At 35.9% G+C, this 13,857-nt stretch overlaps 1 protein-coding gene across 1 annotated transcript in view; it reads right to left on the bottom strand.

The window, feature by feature from the left end:
- LOC138712020 (hemocyte protein-glutamine gamma-glutamyltransferase-like) overlaps positions 1-13,857 on the bottom strand; it is a 116,905-nt gene that overhangs the window by 61,492 nt on the left and 41,556 nt on the right. The window contains exons 7-9 of the mRNA XM_069843404.1: positions 12,256-12,513; positions 10,072-10,240; positions 1,809-1,906 (exon numbers count right to left, since the gene is read on the bottom strand). Coding sequence (XP_069699505.1) covers positions 1,809-1,906; positions 10,072-10,240; positions 12,256-12,513 — 525 coding nt within the window. The remainder of the gene's footprint in view (positions 1-1,808; positions 1,907-10,071; positions 10,241-12,255; positions 12,514-13,857) is intronic.

Here is a 13,857-nt window from a genome sequence, read left to right as displayed (position 1 = left end):
AAAATGCATCAATATGAGGGGAAAGGGAAAAAAATTACACAGACAGACCAGTTAAAAATTAAAATAGAACTGCACAGTGTAGACCATTAATAAAGGGTCAGTCCTTTTGTGTTCTGTACTGGTTGTACATTTGCCTCTATTCCACCAACTTGAATTATTTTAATCTTTATTATACCTATAATATTGTACACGAACAGAGTTGCTTATTCGCGTAGTAATAATACTTTTGTACTGTACTTAAGGAAGATTTCAAATATAAACGTTTCTCAGCGTCGAAATTCAAAGTGGATGGGCAACTACCGACCACCTAGGAAAGCATTATTCCTGTATTCCTCGATACTTCATTAATACTTCTCAAAAATTCTGTTGCAATAATATAGGCGGGCGGGCGGACAGACAGACAGACAGACAGACGGACGGACGGACGGACAGATAGATAGATAGATAGATAGATAGATAGATAGATAGATAGATAGATAGATAGATAGACAGACAGACAGACATAGGTAGGGATAGACAGATTAGATAGATAGATAGATAGATAGATAGATAGATAGATAGATAGATAGATAGATAGATAGATAGATGGATGGATGGATGGATGGATGGATGGATGGATGGATGGATGGATGGATGGATGGATGGATGGACGGACGGACGGACGGACGGACGGACGGACGGACGGACGGACGGGCGGGCGGGCGGGCGGGCGGGCGGGCGGGCGGGCGGGCGGGCGGGCGGGCGGGCGGGCGGGCGGGCGGGCGGGCGGGCGGGCGGGCAGGCAGGCAGGCAGGCAGGCAGGCAGGCAGATAGATAGATAGATAGATAGATAGATAGATAGATAGATAGATAGATAGATAGATAGATAGATAGATAGATAGATAGATATTGAGCAATATTATACATACAGATGTACTATATTATCCGAATTTTCTCTTATATCCTATGCACGGGTCTTCTGACCGTACATGCTGTGCAAAATATGTCTTACTTTGTAGGTTTCACCCCCTCACCTATGATTAGATCCAACCACTCTCCAAAAGAACACACAGATTAAAATGAAAATGGCACAAACAAAACACATTATATAATATATCCTAAGCTAAAACAGACATAAAAGTGTATAATTGAGTAGTTACCATTATCCCTTCATTAGTTCGCATCACAAACTTCAATAGCTGAAGTTATAATCTGTCTCGCCTTCAAGAGGAACAACCCAATCTTTTGTTCGTATTCTCTATTCCCCACGAAGAAAACGTAAGCTACGGCCTATGTTAATACTTTGTGCTAACGTTTCTAAAAACCTCTGCATTTCATTTTTATTTTAAATATAATAACAAGTAGTGATCAAGAGGATTTGACTTCCCAAAAAAGACTAGCTTTTGAGACTATATTGCTGCCCGCATGACTGAAGCCAGTAGTACAGCTGTGACGAGTTAAGGTCACAGCTAACGGCAATACAGGAAAAAAAAACAGATGTGCTGTACAGTATTTTGATGAGAGTAGAATATCGGTGTCCATATTTTTGAGTTGATATATTTTAAGAAATTGTTGCTAGGCCTATAGTTCTTCCAGTGCTATATTTTGTTACAGTTTTCAGTGCCTAACCCCTTTATGAAACAATACATAGACCTGCAGAGAATACACTCTAATAATGTTAGACAATTTTATCCGAAAATTAGTAATTTTGACGTAAATATTACATAGGTTTATATCTTTGAGCTAGTTGGAAAAGGATGATAAAACTAGAAAGAACTAGAAGACCACGGATAATACTCGTATAACTGTTAATGGCTCTTGCAACTTACCCTCTTTGTTCTTGTAAATTTCTGTGATGTCTTCTCGGTCTCTGTCCCCGTTCGGATCGTAGATCCACGGCTTCTTTGTGAGAATCATACGCCCGATGCTGCGAAGAAAACATATTTGGTAATATAAATCTTTCTGGGGTAATGGCAATAACAATAAAACAAACTGTTTAAATTTAGAAAGTTTTTTTTCTCTGGACTGTCTTAGATATTTTCACCACAAGTGGAGTAACTTTTTTTTAGTTTATTATTTAACGACGATGTATCAACTACATGGTTATTTAGCATCGATGATATTGGTGATAGCGAGATGATACTCGTATTTGGAGAGATGAGGCCGAGGATTCGCCATAAATTACCTGGCATTCACCTTACAGTTGGGGAAAACCTCGGAAAAAACCCAACTAGGTAATGAGTCCAAGCGGGAATCGAACCGGCACCCGAACGCAATTTTAGACCGGCAGGCAAGCAGTGGCTCAAGTGGCGTAACTTAAATTTGTAACAGATTAATTTATATTATTTTCTTAACACCATAGACTACGATCCCACATATCAGAATTTTATTTATACGTATTTGACTTCTAGTGAAGTGGTGCACATTAATTGAGATCTTCGCTTTATGTATCACAAAGGATTACACTGTGAGTGTTATAAAGTGCCAATTTCTTCCTTCGGATACACATTAAAACTTCTTATTTTGTAGCTGCATGAAGTACTCCTATTAGTTACAAATAAATGTGGACATAATTACAGACGTGTGCAAATTATTAGACTCAAACGATAATATATGATTCAAGTAACATTTATTCTACAAAACTAATTTATTACACACTGTTTGCAACAATTAATATTTGGTATGAAATCCTTTGTTCTTTATCATCAATTTTATATTGTTTGACATGCTGTTCATGAAATTTTCACATTGTTTCTTGATGTCTTCATCCCTCTGCCATATTTGGACAAGTGCTTCTATGAGGTCCACCTTGGTGGTAATCGTCGTTTTCTTTAGTTTTCTCTTTACGATAGACCAAAGATTTTGAATTGGATTTGCGTCTGGGCTCTTACCTGGCCAAGGAAAGGACGTCTACATTATTTTCAGCCAGAAAATTAGTTACTGATCTGGCTTTGTGACAGAGTGCTCCATCCTGCACGAAGACACATTCACCATTAGGGAACCAGTCCCTCATTTGTGGAAAGATTCGGGTTTCTAGGACTTTTTTTGTACTGGTTCTGTCGCATAGAGTCCTACATAATTATTCTGTGGCCAGTAATTCATGATAATTATGAAAATGTAAAAAATGTGGTGCTGAGTCTAATAATTTGCACACGTCTCAATGTTCCGGGGCGGGGATCGAATCTGAGACCTTTGGCTGAGTGCGCTAACGTTCTACTGACTCAGCTTTACAGGGAGCTGTACATAAAAAGCCAGATTTGCATAATATACGTCATTGTTCGTTAACAGAAAACCCAATTCAAGTCACACAGAGTTTGTGTGCTCTCATTGTTGAGTCTTTGACGTCTTGTCAGCCCGCTTGAGGTATGTGGATATAAAAGGGGAAAATTGAGCCGGTGTCTGGTACGTTTCTGGTAGAGCGTTGGCATGATCAGCCGAAGGTCCTGGGTTTGATACTCGGCCCTGGATTAATTTTCACTTGAAATTATTCAAATATGGGAGTTTTGTAGCTACGCAATACAATAAGAAAACCGAAAGTCGTAATATCTTTAATATTTCATTCTTTTACGTATAGAGCTGATGTATACCTTCATGAGTGGACGAGTTCAGTACATATTATCCCCAGGATGAGATGTGACACGACAAAATGTATATATACGAGGAATTGTTATTTAATGGAATGGTAGTTTTTAAGCGTTGTTTTGGTATATATAAAAGTAGATGTTAACAAGATAACACTCAAATGTTTATTATTTGAAATAAATACCTATCGTAAATAATTTAATGAGCACTATTCAATAAATGTTAAAATTATTATCTGAAGAATGTTATATCATAACTAATTATTTAAGTTTAACGTTTAATATTATTGATATTCCTTTTTATTTCAGAGTAAGAATAGTTTTATTATTAGTGCCTTTAAGAAGCATTTGCAATGTATATATGGGGAAGAATGCAGTGTGTGAAATGGACAGGCGGAATAAGAAATGAAGCTATATTAGAAAGAGTGGGTGAAGAAAGAATGATGCTGGAACTCATTAAATTTGTTAGGTGAAATTAGATTATTGAATAGTTTGGTTGGTTGATCATGATTGACTATGTATACTTTAATTTTTCTATCTTTTTTCAGTGCTGCTTATACTTTATAGGAAGAGAAAAAGGAATTGGTTGGGTCACTGGCTGAGAAAAAATTGCCTACTGAAGGATGTACTGGAAGGAATGGTGAACGAGAGAAGAGTGCGGGACAAAAGAAGATATCAGATGATAGACGACATTAAGATATGTGGATCATATCCGGAGACTAAGAGGAAGGCAGAAAATAGGAAAGATTTGAGAATGCTGGGTTTGCAGTGTAAAACCTGCCCTAGGGCAGAAAACTATGAACGAACGAACGAACGAACGAATGAATGAATGAATGAATAAATGAATGAATTAGTTCGTTTCTTAAGATCAAAAGTGTTTAGTAGCATCGTATTCTCAATAAAATCGAATGTGTATTTATATGAACTTTTAAATTCAGGAGCAAGCTTTGCAAATGCTGGTTCAAAATCGTGAATCACTAACCCTGCGTACGTGGTACTTTAAATGTTCGTGGTTTAATACGATTAGTTGCGACCAGCACCCAAGTAGATAAACGGTTATTGCATTCATGTGTTTCATGCTGGACACACTCCCCGTTTCGCTTGATATAATAAAATATTTATGTTTTTGTGCGATTGTCCATCTCTCTTTTGTTTATTCTGTTACCTTGATGGTCAGTCACCCCACGCACACAAGTGTAATTCACGCACGGATCTGCTAAACTGAATGCAATATAGCTATGATACGTGCTCATCTCAATACATTCAAAAGAGGAACACAAACTCATTGGAAATATTTCTATTTAATTAGTTTCACAACCGATATTATCGCAAGGGCTGAAGCTTTTAAAAAACGTATTCTGTGCGAACTAGTAAAATAAATGTCTGCTATGACTTCAAAGGGTTCTAAAATTAAACTGCGTATGTCGATTGGATGATCGCATTGCGAAATTTAGTTTGTTAGGGAGATAGATAACTATAGCATCAGTTGTAAAGGATTATAAACTTCAGAGAACATTTATATCCCTACATGAATTTATCTGTTATCAAGAGGTTTGGAATAACTGATCAGATGACTAGTACCCGGTATAATATACAGCGTTGACCTCGGCTCTCGGCCTGGAATACGCGCAGCATACATGCTTGCATATCCGGCGTAGAATGCGACATTACAGATCAGTAACCCCGGCGTCTTTTTATTCATATAATTTTGATTAATAATAACATGCACAGAACTGTGTTTTACACGTATTTTATAATGGATACTAACCTGCACCGCAGAAGTTAACGTGGTGTCCATCTTCATTCACATTTTCTCGACATATTCTTTGAAAATTTTATTCACACGCAAATGTACTATTTGCAGAATGCTTATAATTTATCTTTTAATTTTGGGTCTTTGGTTCAGACGCACAAATTCTGTTTTGAAATGTGTCATATCAATGAATTTTCATACCAAACTACTGCAAAAATTTAATTAACACTTAAACTTTGAAAAACAGTTATTAACTTGTCAGACTGCTAGCTTGCCACCAACTGACATGTAAGCTAACTAAACACATGTCTGCTCTGGCCTTGAGCGTAGTATGACGCGGCATGTCTGAATCATCGATCCATAAACGTAAGCATGTCCGATGAGCGTCTTCCCGGCCAGGAACTCAGCTGAACGCTGTCCCATGAGGCAACAAGGTTAAGCATTACTGGAGTTTTCAAGTGGATGACGCACTTGCGTACTGGACTGGCTGCTCACGCGACTTATATTTGGTCAAGTGGGGCAGAATAAAACATGGACCACTTTAACAATTACATAAATGTTTACAATTTAAATTATTTAGACTATGTGTACTAGAATACACTATTTTTATTATTTAAATTATCATAAAGAATGTAGGCCTACATTGATCACACATTATTAATTACACTTTTATGTACAGTGTCGTGTATTGTAATGCAAGGTATTTTATTTAATAATACTACTTATTTTGTAAATAGTGTATAATAGTCTAAATATGTTCTCAATGTAATCCCACATCCTTTATAATAGTGGAAATAGTAAGAATAGCTTATTCTAGTGCACATAGTGTAAAGGGGCCGTCAGTCATTGACTACTTTCAAAAGCCGATTACCAAAAAATTGCTTTACAACTCTACAATATCATCATTCTTCAAATATTACTTTGCAGAACGTGATTTTTATTTTTAATGCATCAATTTTTCTTCATTATAGTAATCATTCCTTTCGTGCAAATTATCTTATTTAACAATAACTTGTTATTGTTTAACTCTTAGACTTACACGTATCTAAACACATCTACATTTGGTATTACTATTATTATTAGTCTATTACTATTATTATAATAATTATTATTATTATTATTATTAGTATTAGTATTCAATTGTTTTCTATATTGCTGTTATTTATAATAATATTTGCTATGTATTTTTATACTGGTTAAGTTAAGACAAGAATTTTAAGCAGTGGTCATCAGCATTCGCTGAAATGGATAACGGATAAGCAGTGTAACTGAATATGCACCGTTCTGCAGAAGGGATAGGGAGAAAGCATACTCGCTAACAGCCACGAAAGCACGATAGTGCAGTGTCTTATCCGCGGGTACTAGACGCTAGCCAGAGGATGCATTGTGCTGATGACCGTTTCCTTAAAGCCTTAACTCTGCCAGTAAAAATAAATCAATAAAATAAATTGATAAAGAATTTAAATTGTGGGAAAAATCATATTAATGTCATTCGTTATCACTAGAATGCATTGTGAACAGTCTGCAGGATTTGCTTTTGAATCATGAACACAACGTTAACTGTACACAAACAAAATGCAAATGTTTCCTAATAGTACCTGTGTCGCGCGTGAAACATGACGTCACGCCAATATAGTCTAAGAACAACTAAACTTATCTCTGTACGCCCTGGAACAGAGTACGGTTCTAGTTATAACAATGACTTTGTATCATATCATATTTTCAAGTCATGTACCATTTTCTTCTCCTTGGTATGGAGGAGAGGCCCGAAGGCTAGCACTGCGCTTCTAAAAGGTTTATTGTCCCTTATCGCTCTTCTAGCTAGTAATGAATTTTTCAAAGTATGAATGGTCGCGATTTTTTTAGATATCGTTACTAAACTGTGTGGTGCCATATGCAGATTCAACCTCAACGTGTTACTTCCTGCGCCACTAGAGAGTCCTGCCACTCCCCCGAAAACGTATTATGCCTCCTCACACTGATGTCATTTGTACACCAGTCACAATACTAATTCATACCATAAAGTTGTGGATAAATACTAAAAAAACAATCATAATGAATGTTGAAATTGAGAGCGATGGTGAAATAATGAAGGGCCATTGGAGAACCCCGAGAAACCTCTTAGGAATTTCGATTTTATCAACCACAAGCACGACTTTGCCATCCCCGGGACACGAACTCAGGTTCACAGTCGTCGTAAGCCAGTGGTCTTCTCACTGAGCTAGCAATGCATACTTGTACTATTTGTTACCCTTGCAAGTTATTTTGCATAAAGACTTAAGAGACATGCATTAAGATTTATTTTACCTTATTTTATAATTATTAAACACTTTGTGCTAATAATGTTTGAAATTGGTTATATCTTTCATTGTAAATATTTAGACATTAATCTGACTTCAGTTGTAGCTTTGTCAGGTCTTGCATAAAGTATAAATGTAATAATGCTAGCATTACGTTAACCTTACACTTGGGGAATATGACAAAAATCAACCTGGTAATTAGTCCAAGTCAGAAGGAAGTCGGAAAATAATAATATTTACGTATTCTGTTTCAAGTTTAGTCAAAACTTACCAGAGATAAGTCTTGACTGAACTTCAAACAAAATACGTATAAATACATAACTTATCATATCAAACATGTTTTAAAAATTTATTAATATTTAGTTATTTATGAGGCCTTCTCTTCCACACTAACATAAGTGAAATATACATTCAAACAATAACAACAGTAGTAATACTAATACTTTAATATAAAATCATTATCTTAAAGTGATGAGGAAAATTATTCGCAGTTGCGTAACGGTCCCTCTTCCGTACAAAGAAAGAGAAAGAGAGAGAGAGAAAAAAACAAAAACGTCCCATCAAAATTGGGGCTCCGTAAGTTGAAAGCGAAAGAAGAGATCGGCTTTTCTAAGTAGGAACAATTAGTAATACTGTTCATATCCTGCTTCTATTGTCCTGCACAAGGCGAGAATTTCTTAATTTCGACTTTTCCTCCCAATGACTTTAAAAATCACGATTTACACTGGTTCACCGACTCACCGACTCAGTCACTCAATCAACCAAATCAATCAATCAATCAATCAATCAACGAACGAACAACTGAATGAATGAATGAATGAATGAATGAATGAATGAATGAATGCATGAATTAATTAATTAATCAGTCAGTCGGTAAATAAATAAATACATAAATAAAATAATTAATTACTACATTAAATGAATCAATTAATGAATCAATCAATCAATCCAAACCATTGAATCAAAATTATCAGTCAAATCAAATAAAATTAAATCAAATAATCAATAAATTAATCAATCAACCAATCAATCAATCTATCGATCAATAACCAGTCAGTCAATCAATTCATGAAATCAATTCAATGAATCCAATTCAGTGAATCAATCAATCTATCCAATGAAATCAGTCAATAGATTGATTGATCAAAATGAATGAATCAATGATTTATTTAATAGGCCTATATCGTCATTGTTCCTGCAATAACTCCTATGTGCAGAATATAACATTTTTCAGTAGGAAGAAAAAACACATTTATTCTTTCTACGGCAGCCGTACATTGGAGACTGTCAATTCTTACATTTTCGAAACAAAGAAATATAATTACATATAAGAGATTTTATTACTTGCTATATCACTATTTAAGTTATTTAATAGAGTAAAAATCTGAAAATCGGTAAATTTGTCACATAGAAGTTATTGCGGAACAACGATAATATGAATAAATAAATGAGTTGCGAATTATTTAGGCCTACTCAAGCTACTGCCAAGTTACAAAAAGACGTTTGTTTATGGAACACAAGAGTAAGTAAGGTACCAAGTAATGATGTTGTCATATTTTGAGATATATCCACAGTCTACTATATACAGTCACGAAGCTTGAATTTTGAGGGTGCTAGAAACAATAGACTGTGGCGGTACTATTTTGCATTGCCTGTAATGAGGCGATATTAGCGATCCTAATGGTGAGCAACTACCTAATGTTTGCATATTTACTACGTATTGAGCTTCACGACTGTATATACTAGACTGTGATATATCTCAATGACTGTCTGCCATTTCATACTTTTTCGTCCTACTACCTATGTGACTATGAGCGCGATCCGAATGACATCTTACGGAAGCAATGATAGTACAAAAGTTTCGTTCTTTCAAGTCAAGGAAAATAATAACGAATATTCACGATATAGAATAACTCTTCTCGGGTTCTCAGCCAGGTGAGTTGGAGATTAGCTTCCAAGCTTTCGAAAGCTTGGAAGCTAATCTCCAACTCACTTGGCTGAGAACCCGAGAAAAGTTATTCTATATCAAACGCCGGGAAAGCCTTAAGTCATACATTCACTATATAGTTACAATAGTTCAAATCAGCCATTTTCAACTGGTGCGCCGCGAAAAAATGAAAATAGCAAAGCTTGTCGTAGCAAAAATGGGAAAGATAAAAGTGAGTCCACAAGAGTCAACATTCAGCGAACGCGGCACAAGTCAACATTTACTAAAAACTGTTCCCCGTGGTTGGGAACCATTGGTTTAGATCACATGACTGTGCTGCGGGATTTTCAATTACAACTTTAGTGTGCCAAATGTTGAAGAAGGTTGAAAATCGCTGGTTTAAATGAAGGATTTATTATTGTTTTAACATTTTTATTTGAGTGTATGTTGCATACGACAAGGTTCATACTCTACGAGTACATCGTGTAGTAGGATGAGAATGTATTAAAACGTTGTGTATTGAAAACTTACTGATATTTGTTTGAATCTATCTTGGCATAGTTGTTGGGATCTGTGGTGTCCTCTTTCCATCGTACCAGGTCTGCGTTGACGGTGGACAACAGGAAGGACACATCGTAATTGAAGCCAATTACACCACATTTGACCGCTTCTACCGATGCTGGGCCACACTGGTACACTCCTGTAACACCCAAATTACGTCATATGGCTTTACACCAAAATACAGTTACATCTAACCTCAAATTCATGTTTATACACAGTATTAAATACAAGTTCATTAATTATGATATAGCGACGTTATATTTATACCTATGCCGACTGTTACTTTTCTAGGAATTTTGGGCGATGTACAAAACAACTGATTTCCGGATCTGTGGATTGAAAGAAATTGTGCATTTCTAAGGCCGGCGAGAAATCCAGACCCTATTCTGCTGAACATCTCTAGTAGGTAAAATGTGAAAAATGATTTCTACGAAGTGAGGATAAGAGATTTACACCACTCCAGAGGTAGAATGAGATGAACAATTACAGGAAAAACTCCAATGTGCTTGATTGAGTAAGGAAAGAAATTGAATTTCGTTACAACATGTACCGAGACGTTAAAGGAGCTTATATCGAAATTTATTAAATGGGTAATAAAACCGTTTTAACTTGATTTTCTTATTAAAGTTTCATATCTATATTGTACTTTTTATGACCAAAGATTGAAACCCCCAACTTCATTCTCGGAAATCTTGTAGCACTTCATTCCAATCTATTTTTAATATTGTAAATGATAAATTAAATGAGGAGTGGTGGAGGATGTTGGTGGAATGAAAGGGGAAACGGGGTTATTTCGAGAAACTCTTTATAACATTTGCTTTGTCCACCAAAAATTCCATCACAACCAGTCCAGGGATCGAACCCTGGCCGTTGAAAGCATCACTTCTACACTGAGCAAACACAAAAAAATAGCTCAGTATATTGAGAAATTCGTTCCTTTCTAGTTGAGCGGCTAGGTTGTAAAATTCTTACAAAGAAGTACGTACAGAGTGTCCCAAATTGATGTATATACATTTTGAAACACTTTTTCTCAGCAACGAGATGAGACAGAAATACGATTTTTGCGGTTATGTATTCCTTAAGCCCGTACATGTTCAAAATATCCCCCTTCCGCCACAGTACATTCCCAACAACGACGTAAAACAGAGCGACATATCAACTGGATTGTTGTTAATGGAATATCATTACAGGTATGTTCAATCTGAAGTCTCAGTTCCTCCAATATTTTTGGTTTTGTGGCGTACACTGTGTCCTTTAGAAGTCTGGAGGGGTTAAATCCGGAGATCGAGGCGGGAACTCCCATCTACGTCTCTTCGCCTCCCCAAAGGTCTTTTTCTCTCCGGTCTCCGAACTAACACTCTACTGTATATACATCTTATTTTGATGATGATGATGATGATTATTATTATTATTATTATTATTATTATTATTATTATTATTATTATTATTATTATTATTATTTAGTTAACTGTCCAAAGACAGATCCGAACCTCACAAGTGTCACCAAGAAGACACCACTAATAAAGGCAGTTCCTTTCCCCCCTCCATTGCATACATCGCCGACTAGCTACATATTACACTAGTCAGACTTCAGATGCATACAAATAATTGTTCTTCCTCTGACTCATATCAAGTGAGATGTACTGCCTGATAATAGATTTACATATTAGCCAGAACCTGAATCAGAGGATATTATTATTATTATTATTATTATTATTATTATTATTATTATTATTATTATTGTTATTATTATTAAAATTATTATTACTATTATTATTATTTAGCTTTCGGAATTCGCACTAATTATTTCACGTAGTGCAACAAAATTAAATTTTAGGTTAGGTCACCTGAACCATAACTGTTTATTCACACCAATAAATTTTATGTTGCCAGCCAAAATATACTCGTATTTCAATATTATATCCATCATAAGTAAATAAGACATGAGTATTTTTTTATTGTTTCAATATGTAGGATTGTGATTTTACCTGATTTGGCGATATCTGGTAACAGTCGGTATCATTGAAAATACGGCCATATTAGTTTTTTTGGGTACTAATATTTTGTGAATCCCACTATAAATGGAGTGCATAGCACTGGGCTTCGTGTTGAAGTTAACACTAGGACACACGAGTTGTGAAGAAGCATTCTCACCGTCGCTTGTTTCCTGAGGCGTGGCGTCAATGGCTTGCCATCCCCCGTAGCCTTTGGGCAGATCGGGGCGTGCCATCCACACGTCGTTCCACACGTGGTAGTTCCAGATGGAGTCCTCGCCCTCTGGGTTGGTCGGGTCGAAGTCTAGCAGCTCCATCTCTGTGTCGTAGTACCTGTCTATTGTCAGAGAGGCATTGGCGTCGTGAGCGGAGACCAGGTTCGACACTGGGCGGCAGGGAATGCCCAAGGCGCGGCACACTACAACAGCGTACACGCAATTCTAGATTTCGACAATATATATTGACCCTAATTAGCAACATTTGACTTATAAATTACACCAGTCTAATTTATTAGCCGTTTATATGCGAAAATTAGTCGTTGAAACAATAGAGAGTTTTTGCCCAGCTTGCTAGCATTTACTATAACGCTGTCAGCTGATTGATGTTCGACATATGCGTTTCTTTGCCGTAACAATACACTAATAAAATGACACGCTAATCCGTTCATTTAAGGTGGAACTTCACGGCAAATAAACGACATTATAGGCTGTCTTTCTAACTGAAGTGTGCGGAAAGACGCTGAACCATAGTTCACAATTCGTTAGATTCCTTTTTATCAAAGGAGAAAGTTTTGTTTTTGTCGCTAGAGAGTGCTGAAAAAATTTCTAAATCCCTTTTTAAGTAGGCCTAATAGAACATTTAAAAGAAATTGTTAACGAAAAACAATTAAAAATTGTTAAATTGGTGACACTGACTACAGACATGGGCGTAAGTTAGACTTCGTGTGAACATAACCTGAAATAATATTTGTCGATATTCATCAATTTACTTAAATCTAATCTAGGCTTCGCCAAGCCTTGTTCCTGAATGTTTCTTCTTGTATCAATATTTAATGTCATATGCTCTACTAAATGATATCCAAATGATGTGAGCTGAAGATTTTTTCCCATATTTCTTTTTTCTTTACCGTATCCAATCACTCTTAACTGGGCAAACACTTTTTCATACTAAATACCGTTATCGTAGTTACCGTATTGTCACGTGATATAGGAAACATGTCAGGAAACATGTTATTGCAAAAACTTTGTAATGTTTCACAAATGTACCCAATTTCAAATTATATTTTATTTCATACTAAATCACACTTTCACGTTATTTAAAATAATCCATGCTTTTGTGTGTATATACAGTGTTCCAAGAAATTCAAATACACTTTCGTAAAGATTATACCGGGTGAGTTATATGAGGCTTATTTACGCTAAGTTATGCAATCTAACTCATTCACAGTCATTTTCGTGAACGCAGTACTCATAATCATTATCCTAAATGCAAAAGTAATTGGTGCCTGTTATACGAGATGAGATGATCCCGAGTAATTTGTGCGCAAAATGATTTGATGTGACGAAGCACAATAAATTATACTGAATGATATAGTGAATGCTCATAATTTTGTATATTTGTCTCCAGAAAATCCACACAAACATGTTGACAAGGCGGTCAATTTACCGAGACTCAATGTCTGGTACGGAGTTTAATTGAATCATAATTCTTTGAAAGACCAGTTACTGGCCTTCTGTACCTAGACAGCTTCACACATAAAATT

The sequence above is a fragment of the Periplaneta americana genome, chromosome 13 (genome assembly GCF_040183065.1).
Source record: "Periplaneta americana isolate PAMFEO1 chromosome 13, P.americana_PAMFEO1_priV1, whole genome shotgun sequence".
NCBI classification, from domain to species: Eukaryota; Metazoa; Arthropoda; class Insecta; order Blattodea; family Blattidae; genus Periplaneta; species Periplaneta americana.
This window is presented reverse-complemented; position numbering and strand designations above follow the sequence as displayed.